The 24,225-nt window shown below is 39.8% G+C and overlaps 1 protein-coding gene across 4 annotated transcripts in view; it reads left to right on the top strand.

Annotated features, from left to right (window-relative positions):
• Positions 1 to 24,225, top strand: part of VCAN (versican) — a 105,599-nt gene that overhangs the window by 60,245 nt on the left and 21,129 nt on the right. For 2 of the 4 annotated variants that reach the window (XM_005599584.4, XM_005599583.4), the window contains 5 exons: positions 4,465 to 9,705; positions 12,979 to 13,092; positions 15,327 to 15,440; positions 20,232 to 20,390; positions 21,860 to 21,942. In XM_005599584.4, the coding sequence (XP_005599641.3) occupies positions 4,465 to 9,705; positions 12,979 to 13,092; positions 15,327 to 15,440; positions 20,232 to 20,390; positions 21,860 to 21,942 (5,711 nt within the window). The remainder of the gene's footprint in view (positions 1 to 4,464; positions 9,706 to 12,978; positions 13,093 to 15,326; positions 15,441 to 20,231; positions 20,391 to 21,859; positions 21,943 to 24,225) is intronic. The other 2 variants (XM_023618040.2, XM_023618039.2) reach the window with 1 other exon arrangement.

Genomic DNA, 24,225 nt, shown 5'->3' with positions numbered 1-24,225 from the left:
TTTGGAAGTTGACACAACTTATTTCAACAATAAATGTTAGTCACTTCATTGTGAGACTATTCCTTTCAGAAAAAGGAAACAAAATAATTTCAACTCTCATTTTGTATCTTTGTTTTATTTAAGAATTCTCAGGGCTGGCCCAGTGTTGTAGAGGTTAAGAGGTGTAACCCTGGGTTCGATGGCCTGGGGTTTGCTGGTTCGGATCCTGGGCACAGACCTATGCACTGCTTATCAAGCCACGCTGTGGCAGGTGTCCCACGTATAAAGTAGAGGAAGATGGGCATGGATGTTAGCTCAGGGCTAATCTTCCTCAAAGGAAAAAAATAAGAATTCTCATTTAGCAGCATGTTTTTTGTAATACATATCAAATGAACACTTTTTAAAATATATCTTTTCTTCTCCATCACTATTTATTATGATGTGCTGGTAGCTCTCTGATCATTGCCAGCTTCATGGTACAATGAAAAGCATAAGATGGAACAGCTTCAGATGTTTCTATGTTTTCTACCATTCTGAAGGCAAGTCAGATCAGATACGTGGAAGGCAGGTGGAAGAAGGAATCCTGACTTAAATGTAATGATTGGTAATTTGCAATATGTACACTCAAAAAGTTTCCTTTTAAAATAGAGAGAAAAGAGTTTAGTAAGGCCATTTCTTTAATCTTTTGGCAAGAGCCATTTGTTTCAGGGACAGAGAAAGAGAGGCTTGGAGGATACCTCTGGAGGTCTTAGGTCTCTGTAAAGTTGGTAAGCAAGTGTCTGCCATGTAGTCTGGTACATAATAGGTACTCAGTCACTTCTGTACAAGCAGTTGGCTCCTGGGGAGATAATACGGTTAGGTGGCATGCATGGTTGTGGCAGTGAATTTAATTTTGTGTACAAAACCCAGTATGAAGCTGAACTGTGTTTGTGATGTATACGCAAAGGCCGTCCCTCTGCTATGTTTGCATTGCGGTGATTGAAATTTTGTGATATTTATTTAGGTTAGAAAGTGGAATATCCTGCATCTAACAGTTGAGTCTTTTGATGAAATATTCTGATATGATGGTCTAAAATGCTATGAAAAATCCTCATAGATTTATGAGCAATAAGAAATGTTAGAGTTCCTTATCCAAGTAGAAAATGAACTAAAAAAAAATGTTATACTTTGTGGGGCCACCCAGTGGCATAGTGTTTAAGTTCGCGCACTCCACTTTGGCATTCCGAGGTTCACAGGTTTGGATTCTGGGTGCAGACTGCTCGTCAAGCCACACCTTACCAGTGTCCCACATAAAAGAGAGGAAAACGGGCACAGATGTTAGCTCAGCGACACTCTTCCTCGGGCAAAAAGAGGAAGAGTGGCAACAGATGTTAGCTCAGGGACAATCTTCCTCAAAAAAAAAAAAAAGTTACACTTTGTTCATTGGAACTGTAATTAGAGCTATAAAGTGAATGCCAGGGTCTTTAATTAACTGAATCAAGTAGACTTAATAAGAGTTGATAGTCAATGAAATTATTACATAAACTGTTGATTTATGAGTTCTTTTTTATTTTCTTTCCTAGAAAAACATTTTATTTTAAATTATCCATCTATGTGAGCATCATGACCTGTCAGTTCCTTTGACACACTGACATTTGACGCACTGACACATCTTAGTGACTCCTCCCTGTCTGCTTTTCTCCACCCCACTTATTTTTAGAGCTACCAACATCATACTTGATGGAAGCTCCATCTATGACCATTCGCTAAGAAGGTCATGGGATATGCTTGTATCAGTTTTGTTTTTTAAAACAATTATTATTTTTCAAAGTAAGGAATTTATTTAGAAACTCATACAAATCTATAATAGCAACAAGTGTGTTTACCCTATTCCTGACCAAGGAGTTTATAAATAAACAATTTTGAGCAGTTATTTCCTTACTTATCTTTGTGTTTGGCTGGAGCAGTTTGGCTGAGTGATTAGTTTTATCTCTATTATTTATAAAAAGGTACAAAATGTGGTGGAGTTTCTTTTATGCTTAACACAGACCCTTGTTTCTTATTTTAAAATTCTTTCTGTATTTAAAGATACTGTGTGAATTTAGCATCCGTGTGTGTAATACTTCTTAACATGAATTATAGTTTGATTTACACCTAATAAAACCTAGTGAAAGAGCTGAGTGTAAAACAAAAGTAAAAGCAGTTTAAAATTGCCACAATTTTGAAACTCCAGTTAAATCCTGTGAAGTTGTACGGAACAGTTTAATTGAGGCTGGCTTCACTCAACTATGTTCAGATAGTATTAGCAATGAGAGACTGCTTACCTTGGTGATAGATAAAATTATTGATGTGATATTTCAAGAGATTCATTTGTACAAAAGTCATTGAAAATGTATCCTCTCATTTACATATGTACGCATGTGCATATATATTCTCTCACATTCTTTTTCCATAGTGACAGGGTAGGCTTCACTGCACGCCGCATTAAAAGGTCTTATTATCTGAAAATATTATTGTGTCCTCTTTTAAAACATATACACAATGAGGCACTATAAGATCCCAGTAACAACTTCAGTGATCTAATATTGAACCAACATTCTTTTAATTATATTTTTTGGAAAAAAAATAAGACATTTAGTCATTTTCTTAAGTTTGGCAATTAGGAGTAGTTGCAACATCTGTGGCGCAAGTCATCTGTATTCATTTTATATTTTTATAATATACTAGAGGTATGCATTGATCTCACTTCTCTTATGGTAGAAATAGTATTTCATTCATTTGAATACCCTTTGTTTGCATAGTTGAAAGGCTGAACGTGTGGGTGGAATGGGATGGAGACGTAAGAAATGAACTGTAATGTGTGAAAGCTGGTAAGGGAGGCCATAGAGTGAGAGTAACCCAACCCTACGCAGACACTAGTTTGTGGAGATCATACAGTGAAGATCTGTTGGGATACAGAGAAGAGTCTTCGCTTTCTTTTTATTAGGGTGAAAGGGATAAATGTAAATATAGTATATGTCTTCCAGTCACATAAAAGTCTGTGGTCTTTGGCTTTTTTGACAAACCGTAGTTAAAAATACAGAGGGAGCTTATAGAGTTTTTATTGATAGTTCGTATACTTCTATATTGATGTTGAGCAATACTGGTTCCTTCTCCATAGGGTTTTTTCTTTTCTGACTTATCAGTAAATGCTAGATGTCGATCCTTTCATACAGGGAAGAGAGCAGCTCCTTGCAACATGAACAGTCTCCCTACCAGTGGGGGGCAAGGTTGGCTCCGTCCTAATTATTCCTCCTGTAAACTTCTCGGGTTCAGCCTGAGCATGTGTAACACGGGTGGGAGCTAGACTGAAAACGAATTCTACAGCAGTATTCTTGGAGGCGGGAGGGTGAGATGCTCTGTAGTCCTCCGTGCTTCTCTTCGTCCTCTTCATGCACCCGCAGGCAGCTTTGCACACTGCTGTGATGCTGGGAGTAGGGCCACTGTAGTGACTGGACCCTCTCCTAGGGCAACTGAATTCTACTCCGTTGAGAGTGAGGGCCCAGAATTTCCTCCTTCCTGATGTCCAGACAAGGAGCTTTGCTGGTGTATTTCTGTAGGCAGAAAAGTCCACTGGGCTTAGTGGTTGGTGTCGTGTGACAATTTACAATCTAAGGAATGTTCTAAGGATCTGTGTTATTTAAAGTACGCCAGTTCAAATATTTAGATGTGACTTCTGAACTTTCTTTGGTGAAAATGTTAATAAAAAGAACTGTAATTGACCCAATCCAGGTCTCTTCTCATGAAGGATAAAGGTGTAGAGGTGTGGAGGGCTCTTCTTCCTGGGTGCTCTCAGTGAGCTCCCCTTGTGCAGAGCCCGCCCCCTTCGCCGTCCAGGGCTTCCTGCCCTTGTGTCCCGGATGTGGCTGCTGCCTATGCAGCCAAGTCTTATCTTGCTGTTGCGTTGGGAAGGGGTGGTCATTGTGCTGTTGAAGGGCCATAAAGAAACCTCTCTTTTCCTTTTCTAAAAACAGCCTTCTTTAGGACAGATTGTGACAAAGAGCCAGAAGGAATCTCTTCTCATTTCCTTATTGAATCTAGGGTGTCTAAGCTTCTCCTTCTGTAAAGGACAGTAATCAATTACTTTTCCTGTCTGGTGTGGTGAAATGGTCTTAATTTTTTGTTTTTTTCAGTTCTCACAAAGATGAATTCCCACATTTCACGATTACAATGTATCCATGTGACTCTGTTTCATTTTAAGGACATTGCTTTGTTAAACATGTTGAAGTGTTTCCATGACCTGTTGCTATAATCTTAAATTGGTTTTGTTTTTCCTATTGTTAATATAAAACAACAAATTTGAAGACTGACAACCATGTGTAGAAGGGTGATTGTATTTAATGTGAAAAGACTTGAATCCCTCTTTGTGTGTGTGAGTGTGATCAGCCAGCCTTGCTATCGATTTCTTCTGTCGTACACTGCCAAATCTTCTATTTAAGTATTGTGAAAACTCTTTGTTTTTTTCAGGTCGAATGAGTGATTTGAGTGTAATTGGTCATCCAATAGATTCAGAGTCTAAAGAAGATGAACCTTGTAGTGAAGAAACAGATCCAGAGCACGATCTAATTGCTGAAATTTTACCCGAGTTAATTGAAATAGACATATACCACAGTGAAGAAGATGAAGCGGAAGATGAAGAGTGTGCAAACGCTACTGATGTAACAACCACCCCTTCAGTGCAGTACATAAACGGGAAACATCTAGTCACCACTGTGCCCAAGGACCCGGAAGCGGCAGAAGCGAGGCGTGGCCAGTTTGAAAGTGTGGCACCGTCTCAGAATTTTTCAGACAGCAGTGAAAGTGGTACTCATCAGTTTGTAATAGCCATAACGGGATTGTCTACTGCCATGCAACCTAATGAATCTAAAGAAACAACCGAATCGCTTGAAATTACGTGGAAGCCTGAGACTTACCCTGAAACACCAGAACATTCTTCAAGTGGTGAGCCTGATGTTTTCCCCACAGTCTCATTCCATGAGGGAGAAGCCACAGAGGGGCCAGAATCCATCACAGAGAGAGGTCCTGAACTTGACACTCTGGTGCATGGACACACTGAACCTGTACCTCTGTTCTCTGAAGAGTCTTCAGGAGATGCCACCATTGACCAAGAATCTCAAAAAATGATCTTTTCAGGGGCTACAGAAGTAACATTTGATGAAGAGGCAGAAAAAAGGACTTCTGTCACATATACTCCTAGTGCAGTTCCAAGTTCTGTGTCAGCAAGTGTCTCAGAGGAAGTATCAGTTACCTTAACAGAAAAATCCTGGCCTGATGACTCATTGTCCACTGTGGAAAGCTGGGTGGAAATAACCCCTAGACCAATTGTGGAGCTCTCCGGGAGTCCTTCAATTCCAATTCCAGAAGGCTCTGGGGAAGCCGAAGAAGATAAAGATAAGATGTTCACTGCAGTGACTAATTTACCACAGAGAAGTACTACAGATACACTTGTTACTTTAGACGCTAGCAAGATAATGATCACAGAAGGCCTTTTTGATATTTCTGCAACCACCGTTTATTCGGTTTCTGAACAACCTTTTGCAGAAGTAGTGCCTACCAAATTTGTAAGGGAAACAGACACTTCTGAGTGGGTTTTCAGCACATCTCTTGAGGGAAAGAAGAGGAAAGATGAGGAGGTGGGAGCCACAGGTACAGCTTCTACAGTTCAGGTACATTCGCCTACACAGAGATCAGATCAGTTAATTCTACCCCCTGAATTAGAAGGCTCAAATGACACCGTATCTAGGGATTCAGCATCTGCTACCAGAAATGGTTTTATGTCCCTGATAACACCCATGCAGTCTGAGAGAGAAATGACAAGTTCCACTCTTGTCTTTACAGAAACAAGTGTTTTAGACGATCTAGAGGCACCGACTGCTGAGCCCAGCAGTAGTGGTCAACCTGTGGTTCAGGAAGGCCTGTCCCCTGCCCCGGGCAGCCCCGTCTCTCTCTTTATGGAGCAGGGCTCTGGAGAAGCTGCTGCTGACCCAGAAGCCACCACTGTTTCCTCATTTTCATTCAATTTAGAGCCTGAAATACAAACCAAAAAGGAAGCAGCTGGCACTTTGGCTCCTCATGTGGAAACCATACTCCCTTTTGAGCCTACAGGACTAGTTTTAAGTACCGTAATGGACAGAGAGGTTACTGAAATTATAAACCAAACATCCAAGGAAAACCTGATTTCAGAGGTTTCAGGAGAGCCAAATCATGGGGCAGAAAGAAAGGGCTTTTCTACAGATTTTCCTTTGGAGGAAGATTTCAGTGGTGACCTTAGAGAATACTCGACGGTATCTTATCCCATAACAAAAGAAGAAACAGTAGTGATGGAAGGCTCTGGGGACGCAGCATTTAAGGATACCCAGATTTTACCGTCCGCAATACCTACTTCAGATCACATCACCCACATCGCTGACCTGGAAGGACCTGGTAGCACCTCGGTCAGCACTTCAGCCTTCCCTTGGGAAGAATTCACAGCTTCAGCTGAAGGCTCAGGTGAGCAATTGGTCCCAGTCAGCAGCTCTGTTGACCAAGTGTTTCCCAGTGCCATGGGAAATGTTTCTGGCACAGAGTTCCCATTTATTGACCAAGGATTAGGAAAAGTAGGTGCTATCACTGAAGCCAATAAAAGATCCACCATTTTACCAACAGCAGAAGCTGAAGGTACTGAGGCTCCGACAGAAAAGGGAGAAGTGACGGTCGATGGCACAGTTTCAGTGGACTTTCCCCAGACTATGGAGCCAGCCAAGTTATGGTCCAGGCAAGAAGTCAACCCTGTAAGGCAAGGAAATGAAAGTGAAGTAGCATCAGAGGAAAATATTCAAGAACAAAAATCTTCTGAATCCCCCCAAAGTTCTATATCACCAGAGCAAACAATTTTTGATTCACAAACATTTACTGAAAGTGGACTCCAAACCACAGATTATTCCACACTAATGACAAAGAAAACTTACCGTACTGATGAAGAAATGGAGGAGGAAGGCATTTCCTTGGTTGACGTGACTACTCCAGATCCAGATTCGAAGGGCTTGGAACCCTACACTACTCTCCCTGAAGTTACTGAAAAATCCCATCTTTTCTTAGTTACTACCTCAGAGACTGAGTCTATACCAGCTGAAAGTGTGGTTACAGATTCATCAATCAAAGAGGAAGAAAGTATAAAATCCTTTCCCGAAGTTATGAGACCAATAAGTAAAGAGTCAGATACTGATCTTTTATTCTCTGGACTGGGGTCGGGAGAAGAAGTTCTGCCTACTGCAGTATCAGTGAATTTTACTGACGTGGAACAAATCATTAGCACATTATATCCCCAGACTTCTCAAGTGGAAAGTGTAGAAACCAGCAGCTTAAATGATACAACTGAAGACTATAAGGGAATAGAAAATGTGGCAGATGAAGTTAGACCACTCATTTCCAAAACAGACAGCATCTCCGAAGATAAGGAGACATCACCCAGCACAACCTTATCAGAAATTTCAGGTGACACCAGAACAGAAGGACCCTCTACGGCACTTCTCCCTTTCTCCACAGACACTGAACATGCTCAAAATCAGACTCGCAGTTGGGCAGAAGAAATCCAGACTAGCAGACCACAACCTACGTCTGAACAAGTCTCTAGTGAGAGTTCTTCAACAGCCGAGACTAAAGAAACAGCAACGTCTTCCACTGATTTTCTGGCTAGAACTTACGGTCTTGAAATGGCCAAAGAATTTGTTACATCAGCATCAAAACCATCTGATTCATTTTATGAACATTCTGGAGAAGGATCTGGAGAATTGGATATTGTTGATTTAGTCCGCACTTCTGGAACAACTCAGGCTACCAGGCAAGGAGGCACCACATTTGTTTCTGATAAATCCCTGGAAAGACATCCTGAGGTTTCAAGGGCTGAAGCTGTTACTGTTGATGGCTTCCCAACAGTTTCAGTGGTGGTGCCTCTTCATTTGGAGCAGAATGCAAGCTCCCCAGATCCAACCAGCACACCGCCGTCAAATACAGTGTCATCTGAGACATCCTCAGAAGGTGCTGCAGACAGTTTCCAAGACCATGTCAGGGGATTTGAGGATTCCACCTTGAAACCTGACCGAAGAAAAGCTACTGAAAATATTATTATAGATCTGGACAAAGAAGACAAGGATTTAATATTGACAATTACAGAGAGTACCATTCTTGAAATTCTACCTGAGCTGACATCAGATAAAAATACTATCATAGATATTGATCACACTAAACCTGTATATGAAGACATCCTTGGAATGCCAACGAACTTGGATCCAGAGGTACCATCGGGACCACATGACAGTAATGAAGAAAGTGTTCAAGAGAAGTACGAGGCAGGTTTTAACCTTTCTTCAACCGAGGAAAACTTCGAGGGCTCTGGTGATCTTCTTCCGGCTAACTACACTCAGGCAACACATAACCAATCAATGCCTTCTGAAGACAGAAGCCAAGTAGATCACAGGGGCTTTATCTTCACAACTGGAATCCCCGTCTCTAGCACAGAAACAGAATTAGATATTTTGCTTCCCACAGCAACATCCCTGCCTATTCCTAGTAAGTCTGCCACAGTTAATCCAGAGACTGAAGTACCGAGCACTGAATCAAAAGCCCTGGATGACATCTTTGAATCGAGCACTTTGTCTGATGGTCAAGCTATTGCAGACCAAAGTGAAATCATATCAACAATGGGCCATTTGGAAAGGACACAGGATGAGTATGAAGAAAAGAAATACGTAGGTCCTTCTTTTCAGCCAGAATTCTCTTCAGGAGCCGAGGAGGCACTGATAGATGCTACACCGTACGTAAGTATTAGTACTATCCACCTTACGGCTCAGAGCTTAACAGAGGCACCTAATGTGCTGGAGGGATCAAGCCCCCCAGCTTACACTGATACAACATCAGCAGTTTCAGCTTCTGCAAAGTTGTTCTCGCCGACATCATCCTCTCCACTCACTGTCCACTTAGGCAGTGGAGCCTCTGAACACACAGAGGGCCCCCAGCCAAGTGCTCTGCTAAGTACAAGCGCCAGCACATCTCAAATGTCCCCAGGGAAACTTGCAAATATTGATGTGACTTCCAAACCATCAAGTGAAGAGTACTTTTACATAACTGAGCCTCCAGCCTTACCTCCTGACACACAATTAGAACCTTCAGAAGATGAAACTAAACCTAAGTCATCAGAACAAATAGAAGCTGCTCCCACACAACTGGTTGCTGAAGAGGGAACTGAGATTCCCCCAGATTCCCAAAACAAAACCAATGTTCAACTTCCTGGAGAAACAATCAAGATATTTGCCAGTATTAGAACACCTGAGGCCGGAACTGTTGTCACAGCTGCTGATGAAGTTAAGTTAGAACGTGCTACATCGTGGCCACATTCTACTTCTGCTTCTGCGATTTATGGGATCGAGGCCCATGTGGTGCCTCAGCCCAGCCCACAGACTCCTGAGAGGCCCACCGTTCCTTCTTCTCTGGAAGTAAAGCCTGAAACACAAGCAGCTTTGATCAGAGGGGAGGATTTCACGGTAGCAGCCCCAGAACAGCAAGCATCGGCAAGAATTCTTGATTCCAATAATCAGGCAACTGTAAGCACTGCAGAGTTAAATACTGAGCTTGCAACACCATCATTTTCCCTTCTGGAAACTTCTAATGAAACCGATTTCCTGATTGGCATTAATGAAGAGTCAGTGGAGGGCACAGCAGTCTATTTACCAGGTAAGGTCACAACATTGATAAATCTGTCTCCAAACTTGGAGACAGTCCCTTGGTCCTGACGTGTGTATGTATATAATTTTTATTGTGATGTTAAATCAGCGGGGGTTTTTACATTGTTTACGTAACAGCAGGACAGCCCACAGTGTTGGGTCCATAATGAGATGCAAAGGAAGTAAGTATAGATTATTTCTGGGCTCTGTAGATATTCTTTGTATTTTTCTGGGTTTTAGAAACAACAGGAAATTACAACATTTAAAAATTGAAATTGTTAATGATGTAAAACTTCAATTTGGTTTTACTCACAATTAAAGTATTGCTTTGTCATATGTCCCATAGTTATACATTTTAGTTTTAAAAACAGAACAAACGTCCTATTTTTAAAAATCCCTCATTGATGGGTGCTATTATGGCAATATCAAAACCTGTCAGGCCTTTAACATCTGAGTTGTAAATAGCTCTAATAAGCGTTTCACAGAGTTTCGGCAATGTCAGTTATCAGTTAATACTTTTCTGTCGTTTCCTTGCTCTAGATAGTATACATAATGCTTCTAACACAGTGCCTAGCCACAGTGGGTATTTGTTCAGTATATATTCGTGCTCTGCCTGCCAAGAGAGGGTTTCTGTTTTTTTAATGAATGGATAGAAAGCGTGAATTTGACACTGGTTCATATAGACTATTTGTTTGATCTTCACAAAAAGGCTATAAAGTGCATACTATTATCCCCACTTAAAAGGGTAGGATGTGGAGGCTCAGAGAGGTTCTGCAATTTGCTCAGGGTTGCAACACTCACACACACCATGGCAGAAGTGGGATTTGAGCCCAGATCAGTCCCACTCCAAAGTCCAGGGTCTTTCAAGGACTGCTCTTTGCTGGTTTCCTATTAATATAATATAAAAACCAATAATTGATATTTAATGATATGTAAGCCAGAAATCTTGCAATATGTACTTTGTGGAATTTATTTTCCTTTTAATCTAGCTTGAGAACATTGAGAAGTCCGCGTTAATGGTGTTTTCCAGGAATGTCATTTAGATAACAATGTCAGTGGAATCCACAAGTGGGCATCACCACCTAGCCACTACCTAGAAAAAGAAAAACCATCAGTGCTTTAAGGGCTGTGTTGGTTGAAAACACATTATATTTTAATGAATATGTTTTACAGCATGGCTATACTTAGAATTATTCTTCTGATCGTTTCAACCTTATCTTTTGTTCCACTAATGCTTCCGTTTGTTGTGCTTCAGACAGAATACAATAGTCATAAAGTGCAACTTTCATAAATGCCGTGAAGTATTTGGTGAATAAAGTTGATCAAAGGTGGTTGATGGATTTTTTTTGTTGTCATTTTATATTTAATTTGTAAATGATAACCTAGTAATCTGGCCGATATTTATTCTTTTGTAACTTAGTTGAAATATACTTCAGGTTGGTGAAAATATGCTATCGAAATCATTAGTAGTAACCATATATACGGCGAGAGTTAGGTTCGACGAATGAGAAATGGGTACCATTGTCAGCCACAATGTTTACCTAGACTTGGAGCTTCGTCTTCATTGCAAAACAAATACACTTTAGGCTAATTCAGTAAACAGCAGCTCATGTTGGATTGCCTGGTCTATTTGTTGCAGATTCAACTTTCAGAGATTGATACAAACTGTTTAGGGTAGAATGAAATTTGTAAAAACAATGCTTTTCTCCTAATCTAAACTACTGTAAGTTCACAGAAAGGCCCGCTCTCTTGCCATATCCTTGTTCCATACTCTCAGCGTGGGGTCTAGTGTCTGTGGTGGGAATAATCGTAGCACTTCACGTCTGTGCGGCACATCACAGTTTTACGGAGCACTTTCTCCTAAGTGTCATTTTGATTTTGCACCGAGGGCAGCATACGGATGTGCTGTTGACAGTAGCCTTGGCCTCTAGGCAGTCTCCTTTCAAAGGCAGAAGGCAAAGATGCTCAGGGAAATTTTAAATATCTTTAGGACTAAAGGAGAGAGAGTCTTAGAAAAATTGGGGTCGTTCTTGAAGAAGTAGGTGTGAGCATCTGAATTAACCTGATCATACTGTTGAACCCACTTAAGCGAGCATGTTTCTATCGAGTCTTTCTAGTGGTCCAGAACTTACTTAACACTCAGAAAGTTTGAGTTGGACTTTCCTGTGTGGGAAAGTCTCACTTATCTTCTAGAGCAGCGCCTGCTTATCCAAATCTTCCTTAAGGTCGTGTTTCATAGGTAGACATCATCTGTTTTTCATGTGTAATTATTTTAGGGTTTCGGGACTTAAGATTCTTGAAAATATGGTTTTTATTCCATATGAAACCTATTTATTTCAGTTATTTTGGGAAAATTTTCAACTCTCGTTTGGATTCTTGAACATATTGAAACTTAAGCAATTCTGGAAAAGTATTCAAATAATAAATATAAGCTATTAATGTAAATACAATTATCCCAGCAGTATTACAGAATAATATATGTGCTTCAAATAGTGTAATAGTCTTTGCATTTGCAAAATATATTTTAAACTGTTTCTCCTCATAAATTGGTGTCTCTGGCCTTTATGTTTATACACTAGGAGTGTCGATTTTATTCGTGTTTTAATTGGAAAATTGTAATAAAAATTTGGGGTTTCATTTTAGGTGAGGTTTTTGTATTTGGGTTTGTTTTTATACAGTAGAGTTTAATCCATGTGTTGCTTTTCTTCAAGTATAGTTTAAAGGAGTACATTTGGAACGTGTTTTTGGAAAAAGCATATTAATGTAGCAGAAGAAACTTCAGTGCACACTTTCGAAGAAAAACAGTTTCTGAGCATTAAGTGGTAAAAGGCAATAATAATTCAAATGATGGTAACAAGCCAGTCTGCTAAAAAGAATGCATGTTCTGTGTATCCAGCCATTTCACATGAACTAACCTCGTTTAAAAGAATACATTTTCCATTCACTGTGCACATACGTGTAATCATTTTTGACTAAAATCAATTGCCATTATCATGCCAACTAAATCTGCAGTAGAATTTATTAGTTGCCAGATACTGTGCAAAATATTGTTTAAAAATAATGATGATTGAATCCCAGAAATGAATAGTCGATTTGTAACAATTAGTTATAATGCCAAGAAACACTCCAGAGAGTAAAGTTAACGTTAATTTTTATGTGTAGTATCTCTAAATTGCTATGGTAAAGCTTATGTTATGGTAGCAATAAGTGGCATTTTATGCTAAAATAGGTTGAAAGGTAGAGATGAGCCTAATTGCTTCTCTTACTTTCCTGAACATGGTAGGACCAGATCGTTGCAAAACGAACCCGTGCCTTAACGGAGGCACCTGTTATCCTACTGAAACTTCCTACGTGTGCACCTGTGTGCCAGGATACAGCGGCGACCAGTGTGAGCTTGGTAAGATGTCCTTGCCTGAAAGAGGGTCTTGCTTTTCCAGAAGATATAGAGGGGGGCAGTTTATGTTGTTCAAATAAATTGGAGGATTTCAGAGAAACTCACGTGTAGATGAATTATACGTTAAATAAAATAAAATCATACAATAATTTACGTAGAGTCTGGGAAATGGCGACAGATGTTTCCCGAATTTTGTTAATACATCCAAGACTCAGTGAAGTTTCCTGAGGTCAGCTTTGTCCTTTTCTGACTTACAGATAGGCTTTAGAAATGTAAAGTTGCATGAATAGTAACAAAAATATTTTACTCTATCTCTCAAATCTGCATATCAATAATTAACTTAAGTACAAAGAACTTTTTAGAAAGCTATAATTAAAAATTAGGGACTTCAGCCGTTCTTCAGATCACTTGCTCCTGTGATGTGGAATGGGACAGAGCCTTCTCTGACTGTCCTCAGCGGCCAGCCAGACCCACCTCTACCTCACAGAGTCTGAGACTGTTGCCGTCCTCCTCTCTTGTGGGTTCAAGGAATAGGACTGTCTCTTTACTAAATCGGTTCCTTTTATTCCCATTCTTATTTTGATTGTCTTTAAAAAAAAAAAAAAGAGCTCAGTTTTGATTGGGCTAAATATAGACCTTGCCCCTGATGAAAGAAATGGTGGAATATATTGCCCAGGTGCTCCTGTTATAGGTACCATGATGGTTTTCTCATGATCATTGAGTAAAGAAGGCCCACAGGTATATTGGGTTGAATCTCCAACACTGTATTCAAAGAGTGCTTGTCTTAAAAGAAAAACTCAACAAAAGTAGTAAGCTCTATTTGTGTGATAATTAGTGGGGACACAGAGATAGCAATAGATAGCATTTAAAGAATAATTACATCTTAAATATTCGATATATATGTATAAAAACATCTATCTGGCCTCCATTCTGTTTTACATTAAAATCAATTAAAAATAATTTAATGAGTTAATGTCTGGGAGCTCTTAGAACAGTAGCTGGCACTTAGCAAGCATCATCAAAGTGTTTGGTATCATTACTATATAATGTCATTACTAGGGCCGTTTCTTTAGGTAAGAATCATTATATAGCTCTTGGAAATTTAATTTACTTTGTATATTCATTTTTTAAATATTCTTTTTATTTAATATAAACACTAATTAAATTTTTAGTGGGATTACAAAATGCTGTGGGAATAAAGTCATTGATATCATCAGCGGAGATCGTGGAGGTCTGTGTAGATAGGTTGCAATTGATACAGATCTTAAAGGTGGGGAGGATTTTGACAGGCGGTGGTGTGAGACTCGGACACAGCAAACAAAAGCGCGGACACCACGAACCACAGAACGCATTTGGGTGGCTGCACGTATTTGGGCATGCCTCCTTATGGGTGTGTGGGCGAGAGACATATCAGGAGAGAATCCTAGAGTGCAGGTTGGATCCAGAGAGGTCTGAGGAGGCCCTGAATCCAGTGTACTCAATAGTTCCACTTCAGACTGTAGTCGAGTGATTCAGACTTCAGTGTACGTTAGAGTCACTGGAGGATTTGGTAAAACACAGATTGTTGATCCTCAGTCCTCGCTCCTCCAGCATCTGATTGAGTACATCTGGGGTGGACCTGAGAACATGCATTTGCAACATTCTCAGGTGATGCTGATGCTGCTGGTCCAGGCATCACACTGAAGACCATTGCCTTGGGCAATTTGGATCTATGGAATGTTTGGAAGCCGAAGAGTAAAATTATCATGACTGTCTAAGGAACACGACAGTCAGCAGAATGAAGGATATGTGGAAGTGCCAGAGGCAGAGAGCCAGTTAGGTATTTTCATTATTCCACAAGTGAGGTAATCAGAGTCGGGACCAGGATGGCGGGTGGGAAGGAGGGGGAGATTCCTTATCAGTTTCAGGGCTCATGTGACTCATCTAAAAGAAATGGAGACAGTGACCCTCCTCTAAATATCTTTGGAATTTTCTTAGAGTTGCCTGATTTAGCAAATAAAAATACAGGAAAGTCAGTTAAATTTGAATTTCAAATACAAAAAAGAAAAAAATTTTTAATGTAGGTATGCCCTAAATATAATATGGGACATACTTACACTAAAAAATTCTTTTTGCTTTTTGATCTGAAATTCAAATTGAACTGGCTGTCCTGTATTTTATCTGGCAACCTCACACTAAGTGGACTCTTTTGACCCTTTTTGAAAGTACTTTTGTGGCCTTTTATGACTGTATTTCAGATTTTGATGAATGTCACTCTAACCCCTGTCGCAATGGAGCCACGTGCATTGACGGTTTCAATACGTTCAGGTGCCTCTGCCTTCCGAGCTACATTGGTGCACTTTGTGAGCAAGGTGAGAGCTATTGCAACATGTGTATGATGAACACTGCTGATGCTTCATTTCAAGGGTTACTTCTAGACAGCCTTTTGTCACAACAATTTGGATCTTTTTAGCAATTTTGGCCATACTGCGTATTCTTTCCTGCAGAGGAAATTCACAGGTTCCCTAAATATATTAGGTTTCCTTATGTGTCCAAAGCTCACAACATCTGAAAGATTGTGTTGGCTTGATCATTGTTGTTTTGCTGCTAGAAAGAGACTGCAGACAGGCACACTAAGCTGAATTTAAGAACATCTAGCCAACAAAAGGAACATTGTTGTAGGTATTCTTCCTGAGAACAAACTATGTCTTGACCATAATCCATGAATGTGGCTGGTACCAAGGAGTATTAATTCAGTGTTAGTTGCCTTTATTTTTTCCCCCTAAGCACTTGAGACTCAATGGGCTTATTTTTCATAGTCAATCGTCTCTGGAGAACGAGTTGATGTAGTTGTTAAAACACATTAGCTTTGGCTTGGCAAACACGAGGTAAAAGATACTGCGGATCCATTCAACAGGGAGTGTTCCTCCTGAAGAAGCGTTACTTTTTCTGAATGAAAGAAAAGCCTGTGTTCATGATCGCTTGAATCTCGTGATTCCTGCAATTTGCATTTTATGGCCAACCTGAGAGTGTATGTTAGCTGGTTAATGGTAACATTTCTGAGTCCATCAATCAGAAACAGATTGCTTGCTCAGCATACTGAGCTTTGGAATGTCGATTTCCTCAACTTAAAGCTGTACAGTGGTTTGGCTTTGACAAACATGCCTAGTGCCAGACTTCCATTCCACCAGACAAAATGAAAATGTCGTAGACATTCAGACACATTGGTAGGGCCCCAAATTCTGCTTTGCAGCGTTAATCCAGACGTCACCACAATTAAAGGAAAACTAAAAGGAGCATGTATTGAATTACCAATAGAAGAGGATGGGTGATGACCGAGTTTTTAGGGATTTTTTTCTTTCTCCTTATTGCATAGGATGCATCTGTTTTAGAATTTTGAAAGGTAAATATGAAAATTGACCAAGTGAGATGCTCTTCTGAAAGGTAAACAGTAAGAAAGATGCCGTTTGTTGAAGAGAACAAAGGGTGAGATCCTTGAGACATTCAAATGAATTAAAATGATGCTGGCTTCCCTCAGTTCCAAGTACAAGGAGTGATTCAAAAAATCCTTCGTTCAACAGGCATTTATTGAGCACCTGCTGTGTTCCAGGCACTGTTCTGGGTACTGGATTTGAGCTCTGAGCAAAATAAAGTCCCTGATCTTGGTGACTTGGCATGACTCTTGGCAGGAATAAGAAGAAATGCTGTTTGTTGGATACTTTATAGTTCGCCAAGTGCTTCCGGGGACATCATTTCATTTGGCTGAAACAGTATTTCTATGCGTTAAGTGGAACAGAATTTGAGGCTTGGGAGAGGAAAAGTGATGTGTTCAAGGTCACACAATTGGCAAATTAGAGAGTGGGAAAATGAACCCATGCTGCCTTTTAAAGCCCGGGTTTTTCTCACTATCTTCACACTTCCGAAGTAACTCTCGTGGATAAGCATTTTATTTATGTGTCCATCTGATGGACTCAGTGGGAACAGATCCTCCGAAGGGACTTTGGGGCTAGGTACCTTTTTCTTCTCTTTAAAAGAATATTAAAAAGAAAAGATTTTGATTTTTTTTCTTCATTTCTGGCACCACCTAACTTCCAGGTACATTCTATTTTATCTTAAAGCAAGTTTAACTTTTGTCCACATTATTTGCTGAGAAACAGCTCTCCCAGTCTGTTTACCAAATGCAGCTGTGCTCCTGCCTGGCCAGGATTTATGGCCAGGACACTGAAAGATTTTTTTCTCCTCCTTTCAGGTTGCCTAAGAACAAATGTTTTCTTCATTAACAGCAGCATTGTTGTCTAAACAGTTTTCCATCCAAATTTCAATGTTGACTGTCTTGTTTCTTCAGCTGACTTTTTCTGCTCTCCGCATTAGTAACTTCCCAACTCCCAGTAACTCTGGAATAGGGGACACATTTTAGTGGAATGATAACAGATACAAAATCTAGAAGGGGGTCTTAGAGCACTAGAGAAACAGTTCTTGCCCCAAACAAAACAGATTGCCCCAGCCAAAGTCAATGACGCAGCCTGCCAACGAGAAGCAACCTAAGTGTTGACAGTTTCTTAAGGCTTGACAGCTATGTGTCAGAAGTGTTGAAAACATTACCTATATAGCACAAAGGGAGGAGATTTTTAGTGAAACGTTTTAAGAGTGATAGTTTCAACTTCTGTGGTCGTGAACAGGAGTTATGGTACCCTCCTCCATCAGCTTCAACACACATAGGCAAAACCAAATCTGGGACTTTATAACGTAACCTATAAGAGCACTATAGGAGCTTTAAAGCATGAGAAGTATTTCCGCGTGTTGAATGGTTTCTAAGAAAATATCATTCAAAAGGGTTGCCTTTTAATAAATGAAATGTATATTACATTAATTTTAGGTAACATTGGAAAAACAAACAGACTGCTTCTGATGGGTCCTTTCAGAACAGCATCCTAGGAGATGCTGCCTAACACATAGTCCTTCATTACATATTTACTGAATTCATGAATAATAAAAATTAAGTGAATCAATGTGGTTATTTGTTTTTTTTTTAACAAGTCACTTTATTAAGTGTTGTTTGAGCTTATATTTATAATCTTTGGGAAGTTTAGATAGTACAGGTACGTAAACTTCCCTAGTTTGGTTTTAACAGAAACTCTGCCCCTATTTTTTGGACCCATGTTCTGATAAGATATATGCCTCTGCTAACTGAGACAGGCATTGTAGCAATGATGTGGTCATACATCTAAATTTTACGATCATTTGGGTTTTTTTGTGTAAGAGGAAAAATGCTTACTGATAATCTATTTTAATGATAAAAGACAAAGAAAGAAACCAGACTCAAACCATTTGGGTTAAGAGAGGATAAGAAAGAGTGTGTAGAAGAGCTTTTTCTGATACATTATTCAATAAGTTAGGGATCCTCTAGAATTGTAAACTGTCTTAAAATAAATTGTAATTTCCAAAGTTAAGGAAATCTATACAATTACGATATCACATTATTGAGTTTGGCAGTGAGTGTTCTAAAAGTTTTTCCAATTCTTCTCCCCTATAAATTAACCCCCTCGTGTATGAAGATCTGTTTCCTCCCTGCCCCACCCACCTCACCTCCGAATTCTTCCACGTGAACTTCCCAAAAGGAAAATTACTACATCCAAGTGGCCAAAATGTGCTTCATTCTTGGGCACTGAGTGCTACGTTCATACCAAACCATCTGGCTGTGTCTCAAGTCCTTTCCTATGAGATTTGGTGGTCTCCAAACAACGCTTTAATGAAACTCAAAACTTCCAGTGCACATGATTTAAACCAATTAGTCAGCTGGCTGTAACTAAGCAGCGGCCCTGATAGACTAAACTGAAGCGAACACTGCTCTCAACCATAAGCTGCATCTGTTGTGTGATTACGGCCTGAATCACTGAGGCCAGAACAACCGAAACCTCTCAGAATTTATCCTTTCCCACAATTATCGAAAGAAGAGTAAGCAGAGCGAGGCTCAGGAGACCACTTAACTTTCAATTTGGCACCAATTCTGACATATGAAATGAGCATTTATTTCATGTAGTAGGTTTGACTTCCTCATCTATGAGTCAGATCAGGGGAGGGGAGGATGGTCATTAGATAACCTGGAAAGTTTTCTTGGTGCCTGAAATCCTATAAACTCAGTTTTGTTAGTTTGCACATGTGACTAGTTCAAGACATTTGTGAGATATGTTTTGCAAAAGTTGAAATGATTTCTATTGATCTATTGATTCTATAGATCATTATTGATCAGTTTAATTCCACCTGCCAGTGGGTGAGGCTGGGGAAGATTGCCAGTGCCAATATAGTACTTTAGCAAGGCTGCTTTCTTGTCAAAATAAATAAAAAATGGCAATCTAGAGGTATGGCTGAAACCTACTGCCAGTGTAAGATTTAGATATATTTGAAAAACGTTTTTTTCCCACCAAGATACTAGTGTACTTGTTGCAAAAGAGAAAAAAAAATATATATATATACATATATACATCTATGGATATGGCTTGATGGAATGAGGGGTACTAAGTTAAAGAGCTTAGGTTAGTTCATTCTTAATAAACTTAAAATCCTGATGTATTTGCACTGGGAGTTACCTGTATTCCCACTCCTTTTGTGAAGAAGGCACACAGTCTAGCTGTATCCCCAAATCTGCCTGCTGATGCAGAATTTTTTTTCTCTTTGTAAGTCTTACCTGATGAGAGCCCTGGCCACCAGCTCTCTCTAGGAAGTGGGAAAGGACAGCTTCCAGAGCCTTTGAAGTCCTTATGCAAACAGAGTGTTCATAATCCTATTAGCCAGAATTCTTATCTTATCAGGAAGGATTCTCTTTAGAAAAGTAGTGTTGGGAAAGGAATTAGCCCCAATTGCTCCATAGACACTGCAGCCTGAGCGGTTTTGGCAGGTTTTCTCTCCTGCTGAAACTGGCTTTAATCCAGGAAATTGCAGTTAGAGACTGCCTTTACTGTCCAGACGGGTACAGCCACGCACTTCCCAGGAACCACTTGGGCTCTCTTTATCGTGATTTCTTTGTCATCATGGCTGAATTTTATGACTCCTTTACTTCAGGGACATTGCATTGATATTGGCTCAGATCTTCTATCAACACTTGGTTGGGTGAGCCAAGTGTGAATGACATGGGTGAGTTTAATAAGCCCCTTGTTTCTTCCCAGACACCGAGACATGTGACTACGGCTGGCACAAATTCCAAGGGCAGTGCTACAAGTACTTTGCCCACCGCCGCACGTGGGATGCAGCTGAGCGAGAATGCCGGCTGCAGGGCGCCCATCTCACAAGCATCCTGTCTCATGAAGAACAAATGTTTGTGAATCGTACGTACCAAATATACACAGCTTTCCTGAAGTGTCGCTCATTCTCACCAGCTTCTTGATTTTCTCTGTATCTAACTGAAAAGAAGTAGCTTTCTTAGTTGTGATTCAACTTATTAAATCCTTCATCTGTGATCTACTTAAAATCGTCTCTCTTCTGTGAGTCCTCCATTTTGGGAAACTTTCAACTATAACATAGGAAGGCATTTCTTGGTATGCTAGCAATAAGAGATGAAACAGCATACTATAGGTTGAATCATATGACATTGCTCTTGAATCTCTTTTTTTTTCTTTTGAGGAAGGTTGTCCCTGAGCTAAAATCTGTGCCAATCTTCCTCTATTTTGTATGTCCATATGTGGGTAACCACCACAGCATGGCTTGACGAGTGGTGCAGGTCTGCTCACGGGATCCAAACCCATGAACCTGGGCTGCCAAAGTGGAGTATGTGGAACTTTAACCACTTGGCCACCGGGCCAGCCCCTATTCAATCATTTTTTGACTTACAAAAATGGCCACCTCTTATGGTTCAGTCTAATTTTTCCCATGGTTAGCTTCATAGTCTCTATTTTGAATGTGTGCGTACGCTGTCTAAAGTTAAAGAGAAAGTTACTTTCAGTTATTTTTATCCCACTGATTAAAATCAAATTGTTAATAGCACCCTAATCTTATCTTTGGTGCATAATTGCTTCTCATCCAACTTTCTAATTATTTTTGACCATAGAAAGTGGGCTTCATATCAAGAACATAAATAGATGGAGACTGAAAGCTAATGAAACTTGCTAATAGAGCTGTTTAGTAACTCCTTAAACCATAACAAGAGGAGGGCAGCTAGCTTTTCTGTAGAAAATATGTAGACATTTTTTGCTCATGAACCATTGTTTAATGTTCTATTAAATCTGTTCTCATGATGCCTGCTATCTCTTAGAAGTCTGTTAATTTGTAATTTGGATAGAGGTTCATTTAACTTCCTTGCGTGGTATCCTTGCCAGTGACTCATCTCATGGTGAAAGTAATTATTTTTGAGGATAATTTTGCAGAACTGTCTGGTCTAGGTGTTCACTGTTTAAAATCCTTTAAGAAGAAACATGTGGCTTCCAAAGTGAGGCTAGTGTGGCTAAGATCTGTCACATTTTATTGGGTCGCTGAATTTTTGCCAATGGCGTAGCTTAATGAAAAAATAAATAGGAAGTTTTTATCATGAGTAAGGATGGAAAAAAATAATTAGAGTAAACTCCTAGGGAATAGTAATCTATGGCTGATATTTTACAATGTTTGCAAATTAGCTTTTTAGTTTAAAGCAAGCTGAGCAGAAGAACAACAGATAGACTATGAGGGATTTTTATGAGCAACTAACAAAACTCCAGCCAGAAAAGAGGGTGCATGATTCACTGTGACAATAATTTTCTTTGATACATTTCATCCATATATGGAAAAGATAGTAGATATATCTGTGTTGTTTCCCATCTCTTAGGTGTGGGCCATGACTATCAGTGGATAGGCCTCAATGACAAGATGTTTGAGCATGACTTCCGTTGGACTGATGGCAGCACCCTGGTAAGTTGCTGGTGAAAAGGATACCAATTCTAAGGACTTGGTCCTGTGTGCTGATTGCGTGTTACGGAGGGTGCATTCAACAGTTAAGTGACTTGCTCAGGGTCACTCGCTGAAATAAAGGGGGGTTAGAATAGAGTTCCCTGTGAACTGATGCAGCTACACCAGTGCTGTCTTTAAAAGAGGAGTGTGTAGTCTCTTTAAAAGAGATTTCCATTGAACCAAAAAACTGCAGAATCAGCAGAATCGCCTCAGGTCTGTCTTTCAGATGGCCGTCTTTGCTTTTTACAGCTTCAAAGCACAAAGGAAAAGAATAAATGTAAGAGAAAGGCCTTAAAAAAATAAAACCTTTCTCTCTGACATAATTGCAGTGGAAATCTGCAGTAAGGCATGGCTCATTTTATCCAAACAAAAATGCTCTTTTTTTGGTCTTAAAAAGGTTGCTGAATTATGATCTTGTGAATTTCTTTCCATTAAGCTAATTATATAATTTTTAGTAAGAAAGGAGTGAATTGGTAATACTGGCCACAACCTGGAGTTGGCTGGAACAAGGTTCTTAAATCGGGACAGGGGAAGCTGTCTTGAGTCACTACCAGTAAATACAAATGAGCATAATTTTTTAGAAATAGTTCAAGTGTGTTTAGCTAGACCAGGGGTTCTAGGCCCTGGCTGCTCATTGGAATCCCCTGGGGAGCGTAATGACAAAGCTGGTGCCTGGGCCTCAGCTCAGATTCATTAAAGCAAAACCTCTGGCAGCTATATTTTCTAAGTGTTCCTGGAGGGATTCTAAAATGTGGACAAGGTTGGGATCCCTGGGCTAGACAGTAAGTGTAAATGAAATGCTCAATTAGATAAATAAGAAGAAAAATTGAAAATAATTTTTAAACTCTTTTTGTGTGTGAATCACTTAGGTGCTTAAATTTCCTTCCTCATCTGCCTCTCATCTGGATTTAATGAGTTTGGCAAAACATGAAGCTCATCCTAGAACAGACGCCAAAGTGGCCTCTGCTTTCGGGAGTCCTGCTCTGTCTGTTGAGGGAAGCTCCCTGTGCTCTGGAAGGCATACTGCTCAGTTCCTCTCGGTGTCAGGCACTATCCTAAGCACTTTGCAGCTGTTTATTCCCCACAAGGACCTGTCAGAGAAGCATTAGGTGTTTCACAAGTGGAAAAAAGGAAGGTCAGTTAGGGTGAGATTATTGCCCAGAGTCCCCATGCTATGAAGTGGTGAAGCCAGGGTTTGAACTCAGGACTGTCTCCAAAGCCACAGTTTCTTTTTCTCTTTAAAATGTATCCCTTAGTACATTTTGCTTTGAGCAACCCTAAAATAAAGTCTGGCTATATCATCACTATCATCACTCCATGTTTAATCTGCAGTATTTGTCATTCAAGTTCGTAAGTAGGTTCTTTGGCAAGATGCAGAAAAAATAAGGGAAGGTAAATCATTCATAGTTTCTATTCCTAGTAAGGTGTATGAACCACATCTTTGGATCAATAGTCTCGGTTTCTTCTAATTGTCCTCACTGGGTGGTGTATCTGTAGTTCTTGCACCTGTATGTTTTCATTTTGCTGAAATGAATAATGATTTCAGGGGGATAATTTTGAGCAGTTAGGTTAATAGTAGGTGGTATGGCATGAGTCCTTATATATTAATTTTCATTGAAAATAGACAATTTTGTTTGTATTAATTTCATTTGTAAGTGAACATAAAAGTTAAAAGGATTTTTTCTGTATATTACAGATAGTTAAAACTTTTTTATAATTTTGTTAATGTATATTATAGAGTATAGGCGTTTAATGTGTTTTCCATTGTTGAATGTGTACTTCGTTCTTGTGGGATAAATTGGGTTTCTAAGACACCCACTACTCAGTCTTCCTTGCACAAACTTTCCCTTATAAATAGCCCAGTGAAAAGTGCAGGTCCTTGTGAGCCCCTGACTGTGTTACAGAAGCTAGAATGCCGAGGACTCAGGTGGCCAATTCCAGCTGGTACTTAATTGTGCCTTGCAGACCCAGACCACGACTTATCTCAAACATACCTGTTTGTTCCAGCCCTGAACCTATAATAGCTGCAGTTGGCCAGGTGGAGTGTATGTAAAGTCTGTCATTTACTCAATACCGTACTGACCTGAAAGGGCCAAGTGCCCGACTGTTTCCAATCTGTTGTTGGTTTTGTAGAACTGATTTATATGTTTTCATTGTTTGTATTTTTGTGTGTGGCTAGACGGTTATTCTGGTCTCTCCATTGGCAGTTCAGCTCTTCAAAGAAGTGGTTCTCTTGCCTGCTTT

This window comes from Equus caballus, chromosome 14 (genome assembly GCF_041296265.1).
Source record: "Equus caballus isolate H_3958 breed thoroughbred chromosome 14, TB-T2T, whole genome shotgun sequence".
Classification (NCBI taxonomy): Eukaryota; Metazoa; Chordata; class Mammalia; order Perissodactyla; family Equidae; genus Equus; species Equus caballus.
The sequence above is the reverse complement of the archived record's forward strand: the minus strand, read 5'-3'. Positions and strand labels throughout refer to the sequence as shown.